Source organism: Falco punctatus, assembly GCF_963210335.1.
Source record: "Falco punctatus genome assembly, chromosome: 4".
NCBI lineage: Eukaryota > Metazoa > Chordata > Aves > Falconiformes > Falconidae > Falco > Falco punctatus.
Window position 1 is genome coordinate 74,199,100 of NC_137583.1, and position 20,513 is coordinate 74,219,612.

Genomic DNA, 20,513 nt, shown 5'->3' on the forward strand with positions numbered 1-20,513 from the left:
CAGTGGGGGTTTGCATGTTTATAAGTAGAAGTGGTCCCATTTCATTAATAGGAATGGAGAGCTTTGACTAACAGACACATTTAGGAATATCACATGCACAACTCAGTAGAATAGTTGTGCCACAACTTATGTCACCATTCATCCTTATCGCACACAAATGAAGTTATTCTTTTAAGCAGAATGGGAACTTGCTCCCCTAAAGGAAAGAAAACAAAGTAATCCATACAGCTTCATATCCCCTCAACTATCCAGGAAAACCCACTCCTTCACAGCCCACAAAACACAACAGATGTACTGCTAGCTTTCCTTCAAAAGTATTGTTTAATCCCATCGTCCAGTGACTCAAGCTTTGTTTTCTTCTCTGTTTTGAGAATGAAACGGCATCAAGGCATAGCCCTGTACCGAGGGCTCTTCCAGGCATGCTCAGAAATAACGCCTTTGTTCGGAGCGGGGACCGGCGCCTCCGTTCCGGCTGCGAGAGCACATTACCATTTTGCTCATGTACATATTCCCGCAAGCGAGGCCGCTGACGGTTACCTGTGCCGTAAAGCAGCATCTAACGGTTCAGAGCTTTAGCTCGCAGCCACCGCAGCCTACAGCCTGAGGAGTTCTCGCATCCCAGACAGCGACTCGCCAAGAAGCGAGAGAACTGGTAACGACGCAAAGACGACTACGATTCCCACAGGGCTACGGGGCTTACTCGGGGGTCCAGAACCCTACAGGCACGTACCCAGCGAGGGGACACGAAGGTAGATCAGGGGAAAGGAGCGTTTGGCGGACGGGGAGCGCAGGGAGTCTCCCACAGGCGGCACCCCCCGCACCTGCCGGGGCGGGGCGGGCCCGGCCCGGAAAAGCGCCCCCGCTGCCTTCCCGCCACCGCAGGTGCCGGCACCGCGCCCTCCCCCAGCAGCTTCCGCTGGCGGCGCGCGCCCCTTCGAAGCACCGGCCGCGCCGCCGCGCCCCTCCCGCGCGCTGATTGGCTGGCGGCGCCGGCGCTCTGCGGCGCCGTGGCTGCGAGGCGCGGTGGCCGCCCGGAGCGGGGGGAGGGGGCGCGAGCCGCCCCCGCCGCGGGGACCCCGGCGTCTCCTCTGCCGCCCTGCCGCCCGCCTTGGGGCGCTGCTCCCGCGCAAGCCGGGCGGCGGGAGGGGGAGCGGGGCCGAGGGCGGCAGCGACGCTGGGGCCGCCTCCTCGTGCGGCGGCGGCGGTGGTAGCGGCGGCGGGCGCAGCATCCTCGAGACCGGGAGGCCGGGAACAAAGGCGCTGTGCCAGCTCCGGCGGCTTCTCCAGCCCCCAGCAGAGATGGCGTCCCTCGGCTTAGGGGGGCTCAACGTCCCCGCCCGTAGGAAGAGCGTCCCGTCCCGCAACGCCGCGGTGGAACGGCGGAACTTGATCACGGTCTGCAGGTAAGCGCCGGGCCCGGCCCCGCCCTGCGCCGCCCGAGGGGACCGTGCCTCGCCCTCCTGCCGCTCCGGCCGCCGGCAGCCTGGCCTTGAGGGGACCGTGCCGCCCCCGCACCGCGCAGGTGACTCGCGGTCGCTCGGGGCCGGAGCGCGGGAGGCAGCCCCCCGCAGCCAGCGGCTGCCCTGCGGCGGGAGGCCGGTGGAGGGTGCCGGCCGCGGGGGGGGGGGGCGCCGGCTTGCCAGGGGCACGTAGCGGCGAGAGAGGGCGGCGGTTGCCTCCGCCCTGACTCAGCGGCTGCGGGAGCCTCTGACTGCGGGAGCCTCCGGCTGAGGGGCGCTCCCGCGGCGGCAGGGGCACACCTGGCGGCGCCGCCGGGCGCACCGGGCCGTTACACTGTGAGGCGGGAGCCGTTTGCTTTCGCACCTCGGCTGCGCTCCCGGGCGAGGCGTGTGTCGGAGCCAGGCGGGGCGGGCTGAACTCCCGGTAGCGTTGAACGCGGGCGTTCATCTTCGTGCGAAGGGAATTGGTGGGTGTCGATTCCTCTTAAATGGATGCGGCACGGCCGCCTTTAAAATTTAGGTTTAATATGTTATTGGACGTGAAGTGAAACCTAAAACTGTTTTTGCAAGCCGCTGTAGAAGCTGCTGGCCGTGCGGTCTGGCTAACGCGCCGCTGCCGCAGCAGCGGTCCCGAGGAGGCTGTGTTCAGGGTATATTTTTATCTCCAAAATCTAGATCGGGAGACTGCAGTACAGGCTAGATCCAGTACATTATATTTCTTTCAAGCATCTTAGTGCTGAGCTTATACAAGCTCAACAATACTTGCTATGGCTTTTCATGTAAGCCTTTCCACTGCCATCGTTGTTGAATCCATGCAGCATTTCCAGGCGTGCAGTACTGACCCATTACATCATGGCAAACTTTTAAAGACATGAATATATGCTGGTAGTGATGACTCTGTTAGTTCGTTTGTTCCAATTGCTAAATCTTTACGTTATCAGACCAGTTTGAATATTATCTGGAGAAGGTCTTCAACAGATTCATATTAGCTATGATAATAACTTTAATACTCACAAATTTTAATATCATACCAGGACAACTATTAGATAATCTTGTACCCTCACTACTTCATGCTGCAGCAGTATTTTTAAAAAGAGTTTAGGACCCCATAGTTGTCATAGTCTTTCTTCCACCTTCCCCTTGCTTGCCCCCCACCCCCACCCCCAAGCTTTTATTGTACATTGGTAGTAGGCTTTACAAAGTGTGAATTGTATCATCTCGCTACTGAAAGGAGTTTCCTTCAATATTCCTTGAAGTCCTAGTATATTCTGCCTTTTCCCAGGCTTTTATGCTTACCTCTACGCTTACCTCAGAAAAAGAAACGCAACAAAAACATAGAAAAAGGTTTCTATCAGACTTGCTGAAGCAGGTCAAGTAGAAGTAACAGAAGTTTTCAGTTTCACTATTGTTACCGAGACACAGATATTGCCAATCTGCAGGCTTGGGAAAACACCAGTTTTATCAAGTAATGACATAATTTTACAAGCTATGAACAGTTCTTTTTAAAGGATTATATTGTATTCTACACAGTTTGTTATTTTTTTCTGCCCCCTCATTTGAGGGGAACTCTTCTGTACTCTGTGCTCTTACATTTTCTTTTTCAGTTTGTTTTTTTCATGTCCTTGTCCTGCAGTTGAAATGATGTTGTAACATATTTAAAGGTGCTTAGAAATCTGAGGGAATTCAGTCAAGCACAATGAAGCAAGGAGTTACTGCAGAAACTACTTTCAGTTGGTGTATTTGTATTATTTTCAGTAAAACAACTTAATTTTGCTTTATCTCCATGAAACCTGAAGTTCCTAGTTTGTGAATACATCCTAAAATTTGGAAACGGTTATGAGGAAAATGGAACTGCGTCATTATGATGTGCATACATTTATTTATATTTTTATTCTTCTGCTAGTCTAAGAATAAATGTTTAAAAATTTTCCCAGCTTTACTGTAGCTATTAACACATTTTCTAATATTGAAAAGTGTTATTGTTAGGAATAGTCAAATTAATATCAAAACCAGTACGATAGTAGTCATTTCCAGTCAAAATCCTATGAGAATGTGAAATAGTTCTTGTAAAAATAGCACCAATGAATCAAGTCAATTAAATTTGGATGGGTGTGGCTTGCTACCCAGTGAAGGTGAGAAACCACTATGAAGATACTCTTCTGATTTACCATGTTAACAGTGATAATTTAATGCTATGTTTGTCAAAGCTTCATTATAGCAGATTTTTACTTAATAGTTAAGCCAGGCTTTGGGTTTTTAGTCTTTTCTTACAGTGGTGGTCTAACTGCTCATGCAGATATGGATAGTTTCCTGTATTTACAGCTAAGCAAGGAATAGTTTGTTTCCACTAAAATATTGAGTGGCACTGTAGCCATGGGAAGTAACGTAGTTAGTTAAGTTCCATAAACCAATTGAACGTGAAAATGCATGGTTATGTTTGTGCAGCTGCATAGCCATGGTTTAAATTGCAATAAGGTTTAGGATATTTTTTTTATAAGTAATATATTTTCTAAGCTCTGTCTCTCTCCCTACCTTTTTTTCCCTAAGGTTTGATGCCTTCCGTTTTCCAGTAAGTGACGCTGGAGTTTTGAAGTTGTTCACCTTGTTTGAATCTAGTCTTCCCTAAGATTTATAGATCAAAGGTCCACAAAGATACAGAACCACCAAACAGTTGAGACAGGCCTTGGAAGTGAGGGTCATAGTTTAAATACAGCATTTTAACACAGAATTGAACAACACTCAGGAAATGTATTTTTAAAATAGCGACTCTGGTATTATGCATAAGAGCTTTTGCAGTGACGTTGACCCTTACCTGAACTACCTGGTTTCATGTCCAAGCCATGTTTTCTACTATAAGGGATATTAGTTTGAAATCTCGGGGATTGTTCTATACTAATAATTTATGTTCTTTAAAATGGCATTTTAATGACATTTCCCAAATTGCAAGCCAAATAAATTTGACAGAATTCTTCCATTCATTTGAAAACTCAGAGGAGCATGAATCTGACAATGGAAACTGACAAATTCATATAGCAGTCAAATTTTCTGCCTGTTTGCCTCTTTTTCATTAGAGGCTTATTGCTGTTTTGGAAATAAGCCTGGGGTATATCTACAAAAGGTTTGACTTTGGTTTGAAATTATTGAAGAAATCTGGGAGACCTTCTCATGCATCTGGCAGAAGAACCTACCCCAAAAAGACTGCTATAAATCAATCTTATTCAAGAATGTTTCCCTCTTACATGATTCGGAAAGTCTTTCTAAGGTTGGAGAATGCTGCTGTTTCTGTATCTTTTTTTTTTGCTCAAGGAAGACTGGATTCATGACTGAATCTGAAAACATCAGAGTTCAGGAAGGTTGTTTAGAAACACCGATACTGGAATCTCTCTAATAGCAGATACCTTATGGGGGATGCAAAAAAAACCCAACAAAACCAGCCCAAACCAGCCCTATTGTTGTAGTGAGAAAATGGGAAATAATTGGATAAAAGACCTTTTTAAAGAGTCTTGAAGCAACAGGTATTGGAGCTATATTACTTGTCTGTTCCTACAGGCCACACAAAAGTTCATCTTAGAAAATTTTGTTCTCAAGCCACTCTACTTGCTCATGCCCTTTTGTTACAATATCTCTGTTAACCTGTGAAGTGTAGGTAGATTGTTGTGCTGGAGTGCAATGCTGCTATAGCAGTCCAGTGGAGAGATGATGAAGTTGGGAGCAACAAAGGGAAACAAGAAAGCTGCTCTGTCTCTGCCTACTTAGACATTTTTTCTTCATAGCTCTTGTGTACATTAGACCTGAACTTTTCTTTCTTGACTTTCACTCCCCAAGTGGTTCCACGTAACTGTACAACAGCATGGGCTTTTTTTTTTCTTTTTTTTTTTCTGTTGGGCTGTATACTGGAAGCAACATATGAAGCATCTTTCATGATTGAGTACAGTTACTTACCCAGTGCTTACAGTGTAACCTTTTTTCAAAGACATCACTTCTACATACCTTAAATCCTTTTTCCAATCTGTGTGATCAGCATGGTGAAGTGTGACTATCTAACACGCAGAATGTGCTTGTGACTTTTAACTTGCACTTAGAATTATGTTTGCCTCTCTGTAGTACTGGAGAAAAAAAAATCAACACAGAAGTATTTGCCTACAAATTTTTTTAAATCTCCAAAAAAACCATATCCAGTCAATGAAATTTTGCATGGTAGCACTGTTATCTTCCTGGTCAATGGAAATAAGGTGCACATACTTGCACTCCCTTTCAGTTCCTCCTAAAAGCCAATTTCAGCTAAACTTGACATAAAGGTTGTTTAGTCTTTTGGTAAAAGCGTAGAGTAGAGAGATGGGAATTAATATTTCTATGGAGAGCATGGTGGCAGTAATAAGAGCACTTAAAAAGACCACCATTAATGATGATGAGCTGTTAGACTGTCATTTCTAATCAGACCCTAGGTATTTAAAAATTGTGTCCTTAAAACTAGATAGATTTTTTTTTCAGTTACAGAATGCTTTAAAATAATAATAAAAAAATTATCTGAGATTTTTAGAAGTGTATGTGAATTGCTTATAAGTGGTTTTTCTTGAATGTCTGTGTTTCTGAATGTGTATCATATACAATATTAATCAGTGAACTTTTAAGTAGGACACTGAAGAGACGAAAAGTAGGCATAGCTATATATTATACTTTACTTTGTTTTGCAGTTTATGGATGACAGTGTCTCTGAGTTTTAAGATTATATTCCTATATATAGTCCAGTACATTGTATTGCTAACTTGTATATGTACCTGTGAGTGAATGGTATGCTGCACCTTCTGTTTTTCAGATCTGCATGGTGTGGGAAGAGCCTTCTTGTTACAGTTAATACCAATTTAGTCATGTAATTGCTATATACATTTGTCTTTCAAAATTAAGGGGTTTTTTTTAGATAATTTCACAGCTCTGGTATAGCTTTGAGGAAGCAATCATTACTGCCATTACAGTAGTCAATAGCAATGATACTGACTAGGTAGAAATTTACTGTTGGCCATGCATGTCTCTCACTTACTCAAAATTGGCTGGAAATGTGGAGGAGTTCAAAACTGAGTCATAACTTGGCACTGGAGAAGAAGCTTCCTCCCCCACCCTTCTTATTCCTAATTCCCATCCTGCCAGAAATGCTACAACAATAGAGGCCTGCAGGAAAGGTAGGATGGGGAGTCTTTATTCAGAAGTTTACTTAGTATAATGTAATTGAGTTGCAACACTTGAAATATATATGTCAATTCATTTTGAGCATAATTAGTTTCATTTAGTAAATGAGCATCAGGAGGCTGTGCTAACTCCGCTAAAAAGTTATGCTACTTTTACAGTATGGAGCATTTGAGAATAGTACTGCTGGTTTAAGGAATCACATTCCTCCTATGCCTATATAGTATACCATTTCTTCAGCTGCGCTGTATAACTGTTGGTTTTGAGATGCTGTGAAGCATGTTTATTATGAGTGTATCCATATTTAAGAGTCACTTCACTCATCCTGTTAAGTGCTGAAAATCTAGACTGGTTCATAAGCCCCATTAAAAAGTAGAATTGGCATAACTGAGAGAGGGAACAGGGTGCTCAGTCTGATATGAGCAAGCAGAGTGAGAACTTCCTAAGCTGGTACTGTTGAAATTTGGGTGTTGTGAAAGCTATCGCCTCAGACTGTGGTATGGCTTCATTAATGCAAATAAGCATAGTTGCAGAAAATACAATAAATGCCTCAAAATAAGTGTTACATTCAAAGTTGAGAACATACGAAACTTGCCTTGAAACTGAGAACTGAAGAACAAGGAGCAGAAAGGAAAATAAAAATGGGTTATGATTAAAATGAAGGCAAGAGAAAATTTTTTCTTTCATTTCTTGGGCTTTTAACTGTCTTTTTCTTAATAAGAATGAAACTGTTTAAGTGCAGGTGTAATTAATGCAGCTAACTGGCTAATTGACTAGGTTTTTACACTTTTTATTGGTTTTTTTACACTAGTTTTTTATACTTTTTACAGTGGCTTCATTCAGCCTTTACAATTTCAAATGTTAGATAATTTAAATTGATAATTTAAAATTTCTGACATAATACTGAAGTATTATTCAGGGGTTTTTTATTATTTTTATTACTGAAGTATTATTCAGTAATTAATCAGTATGGTGCTGAATAGTGAGTACCACCATTCACAGGGAAATCAGCCTAAGTTAATACACAGTGTTAACGGGCATAAAAATTGATTGTTTTACAATATGTTTGGATTATTCTTGCATTAGGATGAAATTACAGTGTTCTCATAATAGGATAAAGTTTATACTTCTGACTCTTGGGCATGGATTTTGGGAATAAAAGAAGCATTGAAATGTCAAGCAAAAATCGTGATGTTTAGGATTACAAAGAAATTGGTGTTGGATGCTTTTGAGTGCTTGTTTTTCTACAGCTTTATTGAAATGGAGAAGAGGAAAATAATTAGAAAATAATTAGCTCACTACTACATAAAAAGTGTAGGGATTTTAGTTTTTCTTTTTGTTTTTCAGGCTTGATGCCTAAGACCAATGATGATTGTATTTCTAGACTATTTCTTGATGTGGTATGTGTTTGTGTTGCTCTGACTGAACTTGAAATCATCAAGGTGGTTTTTTGGTTCTTTGCTCATTTGGTTTATACAAACTACTGTCCTGCTATAGAGGACCAATAGCTATCTGTATAATCTATGATTGTTCTGTGCTTTTGCTCTAGGTTTTCAGTCAAGACTCTGATTGACCGTTCCTGTTTTGAGACTATAGATGATACTTCCCCTGAATTTAATAATTTTGCAGCCATTCTGGAACAGATTCTAAGTCATCGACTGAAAGGTATGTTAATTAACTTCCTTACTGGTGATGTTTTTTGCCATGAGAATCTGTTTATGTGAAACCAGTGTTCATCTGTGGAAACTCCTTGATGCTGAATTAAAGTGTTGGCTTTGTGTGCGTTCCTGATTGTTTGCATTGCTGTGGAAAACTGAAGGAGATGGTTTTTGTGAAACATGTTTCCACTGGTCTTGTTAAAAGCCTTCTTGGGTGGTCATTAAGCAAGTGGATGTTGCCATGGTGCTGAGCTCTGTATGCTTTTTTGGTTTATGATAAGGTTGTGTCCTAGGAGTCTGAGTCTGAAAGACAATTGCAGTGTTTTCAGTTTTAACAGAAGTTACAGAGAGTATGTCTGTGGTGCTGCTCCCTTTTCTTTCTCCCTTCCCTGCTTTTGTTGCCACCTTTTCCAGGTACTGTGTTTAGGTCCCTTCACTTCTGTCCCCCGCCCCCCTAGTGAAGCTAGTTTTTACTATTGGAATGTAATGGATCTGGATTAAATGGCTTTTGAGAAAGGCCAGTTGTTGGTTTTCCTCTTGTATTGGAGTCGGATGTTGTTCTAATTCAAGAAAATGTCTGTTTCCATTTTCTGATTGTTCTAGAGGAAGCTGCTTTGCTAAAGGAACTCAGTGTGCCTTAGCAGTAACAGTCAGTAGAAAAGGACTTTGGAAGATTCTCATTCCTCAGTTTTGTGTACAGTTTCTGAAATTGAAGATTATGAAGGACATCATAATCATCTAAATATAGACATGTAATCTGACAATGTACTCTTTTTCATACTCTTGCTTTTTGATATTCATAACTAAGCTTTGTGAACAATATTGTGTGTAGGCAGACATTTGAGTAGCACAATTACTACCTGCTGTCATTCTGTCAGAGAAGAAAAAAAAATACCACACAGTGGGGTAGAAACATAGTGTTTGTCACATTGTGACAAAAACTGAGTGATTATGGGTACTTAGCAACTTGAGGATGAAGGGAAGTTGCTCTGTTTTTCTCCTTCTCCCCCAGCTTCAGTGATGTTTGAGCAAAAATCATGATTTTTTGGGTTTTTTTTTTTTTTTTTTTTCTTCAGAGTCTATTATTCAGGACAGGCAGTACAGAGAATCAATCTTGATAGGTTGGCAAATGGGTTACAGGCAAATGGAATTGAAAAGTAAAAACTTATTTCAAATAAGAAATAGAGAAAATCAAAAAGCGGAATTGTTGTTTCAGTCTCCCCCTTGTAATTACTAGTATGATTTGTCTAAGTTTGCAGAGTTAAATAAAAATACAGAAGAGGGGTAGCATTGTGCATTGTACTGCAAAAGAGGAATATTTTGGTAATAAGCTAAATCACTGTAATTGCTTTTTTAAAAATTTGAATGGGAAATTGAGCTAATAAATGTGCCGTGACAATTCCAGTTTTAAGAGGGTATATATTACACAACACAGGGCTTGAAAGAAATCACATTTTTTGATGAAAATGACTATTATATTCTGAATACGTTCTTCATGTCAGAAGGAGCACACTGAAGTCAGACTGGAGATTGCAGTGGGTTATATGAAATGTTCTAAAGCAGGTGGAACATACCTTTTGTCTATGGTAAGATAAATGGCTTCATTGTATCAAAGTTGTCAGCATAATCCCATGGCAGTGTAGTTAAACAGATGATTCAGATTTCAGTTTATGTAGACCTTTGCTTAATCTTAAGGCCATAGCAAATAACAATTCCTAATTTTAAGCTTCTTTTGGAAGTACTGGGTGAGGGAGGAGTCCTTTACAATGCATATTAAATAAGTTTACTTTTATTAGAAAACATTTATTAGCAACTGTCTTCTCTGGCATTTCATATAGCATGTTTTTAAGGAGCAAAGTATTGTCTTGATGGAGTATATTGACTGTTACTACTTACTCGTTTAGTGTTCAGGCAGGACCCAGACAAAACAAAATGGAAGGAAGAAAGGATAGCAATTTTAAGGGGAAAAAATGTTCAACTACAAGGATTAGAATTCTGTGCTTTTCCTGAAACCGTTGCTATTAAGAATTCTGAAATAATAGTTCTCCAAGCCTCATCTTCCTGTCTGTTCTGCTAAAAATGCCAGTTACAGCAATATGAACACTGTTTTAAAATTGATTTCTGATACGTAACTGATCTGATGTTGCTAGTTCTGAATAACAAAAGGGTCATGAAACAACATTCATAGTGGTTTGAGTGTTTTTGTTGGTTGGTTTTTTTTCTTTTCAGAACCATTGAAGAATTTAGTTTGGAAAGTACCTTAGAAAGTCATCTAGTCCAACCTTGTACTCAAAGCAAGGCTGTCTCAGATTGCTCATGCCATTTTCCAGTTGTGTTGAATATCTCCATGAGTTTTCTTAAACTCAGTGCAGCTTGCTATAGGATTTTATTATCCTTACACACACCACACACCTCAACACCAGCCTCCCTTACTTTGTGCTTACCTTTCTCTGATATTGCCTGTGGTCTTCACTGGATGCTGTGGTGAGCCAGATCAGGAAGTCAAACAGGCAGAAAACTAATGACTTTCCCCATGGATGCCCTTCTTCAACCCAACTGCTCATTTTCTTAAGAGTGGTTTAGATGTGGGTGTTTGCTTAGTAAGTAAATGAGGTCAACATCAATACACCAGCTCACACAAGAGATCTGTGAATGCTGCTTGAATGCAGGTGTCTGATCATGTGATACAGAAGACTTATTGCGTATGGCACCAAAATAGGAACATAATATGCCATGGCCAAAAGGCCACATCTGTACTGCCTTACAGTAGTTACATGTACACCAATGCCAATAAGTAGCAGTCAAGAATAGGCCACTGTTAGAAAAAGCAGTCTGGCTCACAGCCTGTTGTTAATTGCTCTAAGGAAGAGAAAGAGTGTTTGGGTGAACTGTATTAACTGTCTTCAGAGATTGCAAGTTGTTGACTGCCTTTTGCTCTAGAAAGTGGAGAGATGCTTATGCCTGTACCGTGTAATACTGTATGTATATTATATCTGGTACTCCCTAGAAGAGCTGAATTTATTGTGAGTGAAGAGTAGACCAAATATTGTAATGAGGAGGATATAAATCATGTGTTCTTCCTGTGATTAAAATAAGCTGTGTGGCATGCCTGCTGGCAAGATGTGATACTGCTGGACAGGAAGATTGAAGATCTTGAAAAGGTAGGAGAGGAGTAACAGAAAAAAGATAAGTGACTAATTAATCTTTTATTCCCTCTCAGGAATAAGAGTTTACACTGTTTTACAATACAGCAGAGAGTAAGTGATATTCTGAGTCAATACAGAGACAATGTATTTGAAGGTCTCTGGATCAAATAAGACCTATAGTCCCAAAGGGATTTTACAAATTTGTGTACATATGTCTGTGTGTTTGATAATTTTTAAAGCAAGCTGACTAATTTCAGAAGCCTTTCCCCCCCCCCGCCCCAGATAGTCATTTGGAATTAATTTCTACCTTAACCATTCTGTACTGTGGAGATTAAGCTGTATCTTTTGTTGTCGTCTTGGTGGTTTCTTGTTTTCACTGCTGGCCATGGATTTTTCAGCTGTATTTCCTCTAAGTGTCCTTTTTATCAGATCAGCTAAGTAAAGACAGATAGTGCAGAAATGGTAGGGGCATCAAAAAGTGTTCAGCAACAGTACTTGGGATTTGATCACAGGTATATCTTAGCTGATTTAAAATCTGAAGTCAATTCAAAGTGTTGTATGTATTGTCTTTACTATATCACAATGTTTTACAGTTTTCTGCCTTTTTCTATCACTTCAATTTTAACTGAGTTAGTATAGAAGAACATTAATAACTATTGTAGATTTTTATGGCCATCATCTGAAACTTATTTGTGAAAACTGTTGTCATGTTGTATGTATTTGTTGACTTGCTATGTTTTTGTAATATCCTTTACAACAAAATGTGTTTATATATAGTGCATCTTGCTTGTGACTTCTGTAATTTTCACATCATAGTTATTATAAGCATACTTGTCATCTATGCACTTAATTGCATTTACCACCATAATGACACAAAATGGTGTGCTGTACTGTGCTATTTTGACACTGCCACAACTTGTGTGCCTTTTTTCCTCTATGTACATTTAGACAGTTGTAAACATGTCAAAACCTTCTGCTAGAGTTACCCATGGAAGCTACTGATCGATGTTATTCCTAATCTTTAGCGACTGTGGAGTTTGCTTTTAGAAGAGTTTTCTTTTAGAAGACTTGCTATGAGTAGTAAGCTTCTAAGGTGATCAGTACTGCTTGAGTGGAAAGTTAAATGTTATAATTCTTTCTTTCCTCACTCTATAAAATGTTCTAGTTCCATGCATCATCAATAGTCTGGTGGTAGTAATGGTAAATGGATGTACTAGTGATGTCACTGGTATATGGTCAGTTTTTGCACTTCTTCATAGTAAGGTGAATTATTAGATAATTCATTCTGAAGCAGTGAAAGACTTTCCATCTATCTGCAGTGCACAATTTATCTCTTCCAGTATGGGTTTTGTTTTACTTACTTACTTTTAGGAGGGGAAAAAAAGCACTACTAACTGCTATTTCACAGAGTCTCTTTCGAAGCAATGAATATTTACGTTGTTTTTATTAATCAAAATTCCCTGAATTGTAATAATTCAGGCATAAGCAGTGGTTACAAAGGGAAAGGGTATGAACTGTGTCTGCAGAAGACAATTTGTACTTGTAGGGGTAGGTGACAGGTGAGGAGGCAGGCTTCGAGTGAGTAATACGCAGTTTGTAATGTGGCTTATCCTGAGAGACAAATCTGCTGGATAAAATAGTTAAGGTAATGGCACTATAATGGGGGTGAAAAAGATAGGTTAAGGAAATAAGAGCTGAAGGCCCTACTGTCAAGAAAAATACAAAGTCTAAGCTTATAGCTGCAGTGGCCTTTTTTTTCGTACAATAATGCTATTAACAGAATAGCTTTTGTTACTAGATTTAACGTTTATACACGCATAATGACCCTATTACTGGTTTTGGCTAAAAAGAAGTAGTAGGGCTCTTGTATAATTTGTGGTTAAACTCATTCTTCTTTCTCCTGTATGTAGAAAAATCATAAATGAATTTATAATTGTCTTGGAGGACTGGGTTTATGAATTACTGTAATCTTTTTTATTTTTAATGCCCCATTTTGTAGGCCCAAAATAAAAAGGTAGGTATCACAAAAAATTCCTCAATGGACCAGCATGCCATTTTATTTTGAACAAGTTTTATTAAAACTTTTTTGTTGTTGTTCTTTTGTTTTTGGTTTTTTTTTCAGGATAGAAAAATTTGTTGCAAACTAACTGATATAGGGAAGTCTGGAGAAAACCTGCCTGTACCTTAGAGCATCCTAGTTGTTAATACTTTGCAACTGTGGAACTTTGTAGATGAGAATTTGGAGCTGTGACTGAGTAGGAATCAAACTGTTTAATGTCTTATTTGTGAAGAATTCCTTGGGCATGAAAAAAGATCTGCAACAACTGGTGTTGTGGATGTTTGTATCTAGTTGCCAGACTGGAGTGGAAATGGATTGATACAAGTAGGCATATAGCAGTATTTAAAAAATACAGTGAAATAAATTTTCACAGTATTGTTTCTATTTGCTTTGCAGTTCTGTAGGCAAGAATTAAATTAATTTGAACAATGTTTAATACTAAACCTGCAGTTTCCATGCTTGCTTATTTTTGTTTGACTGAGAAAAACAATAACATCATTCCTGCTGGAATAGCTGTCATCTTCTGTGTCTATAAACTTCCTGGCAAAGATCACATAGGCTTTGTCCTTTGGACCTCCCAGGAAACATGTTCTGCCAAAGTACTTAAGGAAAGCGTAAAAGTTGTATACTAAAATCAGCTTTCCAAGTGTATTAGGATCCTTTAAAATTTAAATATGTTATTGGAATCATAGAACAGCCCAGGTTGACAAGGACCTCAAAAAATCATCTGGTCCAACCATTTGTTGGAAGGGGAGCTTAGATGAGATTATCTAGCACCCTGTCCAATCACATTTTGGGCATCTCCAGCAATGGGGACTCTACCACATTCCTAGGAAGTTGTTCCAGTGAATGGTTGCTGCTACTGTAGAAAAATTCTTTCTTGTGTTGTGATGAAACCTCTCCGAGTGCAACTCCTATTGGTTGCCCTTTGTCTTCTCCATGTGGCTCCTTTTAAAGATAGAGCTTCCATCCTCTTTGTAGCCACCCTTCAAGTTCTCAAATACTGTTATGTGTTCCCCTCTGAACATTCTCTTCCCTAGGGGGAAAGACCTAATGCCTTCAGCTTTTCCTCATGGAGCAGGTTCTTCAGCCCGTTGAACATCTTTGTGGCCCTCCTTTGAACCATCTCCAATTTGTCCATCTCCATCATTAATTGAGGCACAGCTTGACGAGCACTGAGTAGTGGGAGCTATTTCATTCCTCATTCTTGTGTACATTGAGTGCATCGAGGGCCAAACAATTTCATATCCTGAAAGCTTTTGAAACTGTAGGGAATATACAGCTTAATATCTTATTTAGTAGTTCTTAAAATACATTCTCACTATTCTTGGACAGTCTTTCCCAACGTTTTTCTGTTGGATTATAGATAATAGAATGATTAAGGAAGTTTTTCTTCAGATGTCTATAATCACTAGACTGTCAAGGTTTACAATTGTAGGGAGAAAAATGGTGAAATATAAAATCGGTTTACAAAAGGCCCTGAGCCAGCTGTGAATTTCAAGTGAAAACAATTCCTGCTGAAGTCTGAACCCATCATAGCCTTTTGCAGAGCTGACTGCAAGATGAGAGCCCACTCTTATGTCAGATATATTGTAATTATGGCCAGCTTGTTTTGTTGATCAGTGTAAGCCAAGTAAGTGCTGCTTGCTGATATGTATTTCTGTTATAGAGAGATTTTGTTTTTAAATTATGTGGGTTTTCAGGTGTTCATTTGTAAAAGGAATTGCTTTGAATTAGTGACTTAGAAAACTATAGAGTGAAACTGTCTGGTTTTTGCCGAATATATTCTGTCCTCAAGATTCAAGTTTGAAAAAGCCACAAAAATTGTTGTGTGATATGCTTGCCTTTATTAGCTGGCACTGGAATTGCTGACACAAAGATATCTTCACACTTAAGTTGTATTTAATTTTGCAGGTATAATCCCCAGGGCAGAAATGTTCCTGATATGGTAAAGAATATGAAAAATATCTGTAGCTTTTTGTGTTGTTAAAATGAAGTTGAATTTTTGTTGCTGTCCACTACATCTGGCATTTCAACAAAAGTAGTAAGTTTTCAAGAGTGCTTACCTCAAGGAAATTCTTTTAATTTAGTACTTAGTGCTAAGAAGATCTGAATCTACAGTAACTGAAAAGCATTTTGGGATTTTGCTTTTTCTTTGGCATATTGAGTAGTATATATTCTTCCTGGTTTCTTTTCTTTTTTTTAAATTTAATATGTCTTTTATTAAGCTTTGAATTTAATAAATAAATCTTTGTGGTGATATAAGCAGATGGACCACAAAGTCAAGGTATATGCACACTCTAGGGGGAAAAAAACCTCACCACTTGAATTTCTTAAGATCATAGGGAACAGCTCTTTGACACTGTTCTGCCTATGTTCTGCCTATGCTTGGGGCTAAGATAAGTCATGCTAGGTACAAATATCCTTGTCATATTTTTGCATTTTATTTTCAGTATGTATGATTTGCAGTATCAGTCCAATATACTCTTGAAATGTGAGCTTTCTAACAGCAAAAGAATTAGAAGCCTTTCTGATAAATTAGTAAAGCTTCAGAAATACAAATCAAGATGAAAAATAAAATTTGCTTAAAAATAAGATCTTATTTTATGTGGAGAAAAGGTTTTCCATGTATGTAATAATGTCAGTCACCAGAGGGCAATGTTCATCTTACTTTTTACATACCTGTTCACAGGTACATGCAGTTCAGTCTGAAAAATGGGGCGGAACTGTTGCTTCTGTGATTAAATGTATTTTGTGTGGAGGGCTTTCACGTCGTATGTAATTTTCTCTTTAATTTTCTAACTGCAATACATTGCAAGCTGGAAAAAAAATATGAAGGATTTTGGTTAAAGCTCCCGAAGAGAGATCAATTTCCTCAATTCATATTGGTCACCTTCCCAAGGGAAGTTCTGTGTGTACTCGAAGTAAATTGTGACTGCAAAACAGTTTTGATCATGCATCAATTTCTTCTTCAAATAAAGCACATTTTGATAAGTTCCAGTCTGCTCCTAAATTAAGGATAACACTACCACAGCAAACAGCGATCCTTTGTATTTATATACTTTTTTTAAAAAAGAAAAGAACAAAACTCTTTACTGGACTGTATTTGTGAAACACATGGTACTACCCAAAATAAGTAACAGAAATTCTTCTTGCATCATATTTTTAAGTCACAACAGTATGTGCTCTATTGTGATTTAAGAGTCCCGTGAAGAAGTCTCGAGTATTATTATAGCATACTAACAAGTTAAAAACAAACAAAATACACATATGTACACAAAACACCCAGATTTCTTTTTGTATGTAAGTTTCAAACCAGAGTGACCTGCATAATGCAATGTTATACCTGTGAGCCAGTTTCCAGTAGGAATTTATGGACTTGCTAGGATAAAATCCTGTTAATGCAGACAACCTATAAGAAACTATTTTAATTATGTTTATCTCCCATAAGCAGAGAGAGAGGAAGGTCCATAAATCTTTACATATCTTGTATTTTTATTTAAGGTCAGATCACCTGGTTCGGCTATGAAAGTCCTCGTAGTTTCTGGGACTACATTCGAGTAGCTTGCAGAAAAGTTTCTCACAATTGCATCTGCAGTATTGAGAACATGGAGAATGTTGGTTCTTCTAGAGCTAAGGTAGGGAAAGGAAAAGGTCAAACTGACTTTTTTTATTACATTGTTCTGTGTAAAATATAGCTGACATTTCTGTACCCAGAAGAAAAACGTATTGCTGAGTGTACCCCACAAAATTTTCCATTGTTTGAAATAATCATTTTTTTATACATACCTAGTAAATGTTTACCTTTTAAAAAAACATATCTAAATCTGAATGTGTTTCCTTTTAAATTTATGTTATTCAGTGGAATAAATTTCAAATTCTCCATTTGGTGAGCATGTTGTATTATAAAATGATTGCCTTCACATTTCTGAACATATACAGCATTTTCAAAAAAACTGTGTGTTGAGGGGAAATCAGGCATGCCTGCAGGAACTTAAGAAATACTATTTTAAAATTTTAGAAATGTGATTTCCCACCCCAACCTAAGAATCATTTGATTTTGTATATAATTTATGCACTAAAAGAAAAGGTGTGGTCAGTTCTTGAGTTTGTTGTTGAGATTGTGCAGGAAGCCTTTAATAGATTTATCTGCTAATAAAGATCCATAATTTCAAAGGATCTGTATAGAAATGACATCACGATTTCTGATTGTTGATATGTTGAAGTTGTTAAGTAACAATTTAATATGTTTATATGCATATAAACTGAATTAGAGTAAGCTTTAAACTGACCTATCATTAAATCACAAGAGTGAGATAGATTAACATCTTAGGAAAAAAAAGCAACAAAAACTACCAACACCAAGAAAACACAAAAAAACCTGTTGGACAGAGATTACAGGTTCTTTTTACTAGACTGGGATGCTTTTCAATAGCTTGTATTTCTGCAATTGTATTTCTATCCTTGATTGATAACTGAGAACCTTCTGACTTGAAAGTGTAAGTAGTATGAAAGGATGCCCAAATTAATATTCTTAGTTCTTCTTATTCCTAAATAAACTGGAATCAGTTGTTGGAACAAGATTCCAAACTGTGTTTCATGGCTACTTTTAAAACCCCGTAGTTCCAGATTTTTATTATATTCTGGATTATTCATGGTGTTACTGGTGAGGTGGAAATATTTATCTTATTATATACAAAAATTTGGTAGTTTTTTTCAGGGGCGTGACTGTGTTTAGTACAATTTAAACTACAGGTATTTACACAACCACAGTTTTCTTCAATAAAAGATGATGCTTAGATCAAGCAGCACCATGAATCTAGTAGATCTTTAAGCAGCTGTTCTGGTGATCCATAGCATTGTAGAACAGCTTATTTGCTATGTCTACTGTTGCTCCTTTCTTCTTTTGTATAGACTCAGTTTTAAATTTTATATAGCAGAAATATCTCTAATTTACCTGAGAGCTTTGAAACACTTGAGATTCTATGACCAAGAGCTATTGACTGGTTTTCCTATTCAGAATATTCCATGCTCTTCTAGCACTCAGTGTGCTGGAATAGTGGACTGATAATTTAAGTCATGTAGCTTTTCTTCTTGCTTATGTAGAGATACAGAAATTCACCTAATCTGGAGAACCTATTTCCAAATACTTCCTGGAAGTATCCTGAACTCATGTTTCAGAATCTGACTATTTCTGAATTCCAAGATTTTAATAGATATGAATATTAAAATTCAGTAGGTAAGATGCAAAGCTATTTTCTGAAATACTCTTACAAATAAATTAATTTTTTCTTTTATTCTGTGGAAAACTCCATACCAAATAGTAAACAAAGAAGTTAATTTGTGCAGCAAGTGTGGAGAGTAGTATAGAATTTTTAAAGGTGCCTGTGGAAGTATTTTGGATGTTCATGTGTGAAAAGTTGGGATGCATGTCAACATAAATACCAATGGTATACATCAGTCATATGCATCTGATTTACTGGTGGTCCAAATGGGCGTCTGCTTCAGCCTGGAATCTGTTAGTAAGAGTTTGCCAATGCTGGTTAGCCCTACTTTCACTGGAACTGCATGGGCTTTAGTCATTAGCTAAGCAGCATCAGCAGGGCTTGGCTGTTTAACTCATGTTCTAAATAACTGCAACATATAGGCGGCTATCCAGATAAACATCCTTTTAATTTTAGTGCACTCTCTGTTAAAATTTTTGCTGTATTGTTGTATTTATGAAAGCAAATTTTTTTATTTAGCATCTGCCTATCTTATTATAACTTTAGTTTGATCTAGATCTATATAAATTAAAAGTAGGATTATAATTTACTACAGGTGGTTTTGGTAAAAGGACCATAGCGATAATCAGCTAATGTCAATAAGCACCAAATATATTAAGTAGAAAGATGCCTTACTACTTATATAACTATTTGTAAGTTGAGAACATTACAAGAAATGTTCCTGTTGTTCTCAAACTGTCATAACGTATCAGCCATTTGAATGCCTCTTTCCTGTAAACCACAATCCTGTGCACTAGACCTGTAAACATAGTGCAACATATATTGCTAAAAGTTATTTTTGAAGCTATTGCTGCTGTTTATAGAACTGTTTGAAGGAAGCTTTCCTTTTGGGCTCAAGTTTCAGGCCTCTTAAATTTCATTTCATTCCTGTGTAAGATGTGCACCTTCTATAATGATGTCCTTACAGAGATGAAAAACTAATTTATGCAAATTACATAATAAGACTATGTCACTGACTTACAAGTATTTTTTTATTCATCCCACAAATATTTGAATGAACACAGAGAATTAGTTCTTAAATCACCCTGAGAGTGGGTTACTGCTGCTTTACAGTGGAACCTATTGAGTGCTTCCAATACCATTGTCTTTAAAATGAAAAGGTTTCTGCCCTAATCTGCTACCATTTATGCACATGAGATTTTCAAAAGGTTGGAGTGTATAATTAAAGCAAAATATTTTTTCTTTTTTGTTTTCCTTTCAAATTTTAGAGAACTTTACTTCACAATAAAGGTTATTTTTAAGAATGTATTTTCTGTTTTCATTATTACTGTAGTGAAGTACATCTTAGCAACAATTCCTGTTAAGTGGTAATTTTTTTAATCAGCTCATTTCCCCCAGGTAAATCAACTGGATTCGTTTTCAGATGTAAAATTAAGTGTTCCATTCTGTATTATTTAAATACTTGATATGTGTTTCTTCTTGCAGGGTCGAGCCTGGATCAGAGTAGCACTTATGGAAAAGCATTTGTCTGAATACATTTCCACAGCTCTGAAAGACTTCAAAACAACCAGGTCTCTAAGACTTTTATTTTTGCAGTATTTTAGCAAATGTTGCTTAAGTGAGGGACTTAGGTTTGGAAGTGAATGTTCTGCTTCATTTGTATAGGGAAGGGGTGTCACTAGTAAAAGAGCTGTAATCTGGTAAAAGATATCTGGAGTTGTTATCAATTGATTGGATTTTAGCATGGGTAAAACTGCAACATTGAAAATCCTTTTGTGATTTTA

The 20,513-nt window shown here is 38.4% G+C and overlaps 1 protein-coding gene across 1 annotated transcript in view; it reads left to right on the forward strand.

Moving 5' to 3' along the window:
- The first annotated feature begins 782 nt into the window (after nucleotides 1–782).
- The window catches only part of RUNDC3B (RUN domain containing 3B), a 57,433-nt gene continuing 37,702 nt past the window's right edge, over nucleotides 783–20,513 (forward strand). Inside the window, exons 1-4 of the mRNA XM_080386382.1 lie at nucleotides 783–1,403; nucleotides 8,191–8,306; nucleotides 17,009–17,142; nucleotides 20,215–20,300. Coding sequence (XP_080242508.1) covers nucleotides 1,300–1,403; nucleotides 8,191–8,306; nucleotides 17,009–17,142; nucleotides 20,215–20,300 — 440 coding nt within the window. The 5' untranslated portion in view covers nucleotides 783–1,299. The remainder of the gene's footprint in view (nucleotides 1,404–8,190; nucleotides 8,307–17,008; nucleotides 17,143–20,214; nucleotides 20,301–20,513) is intronic.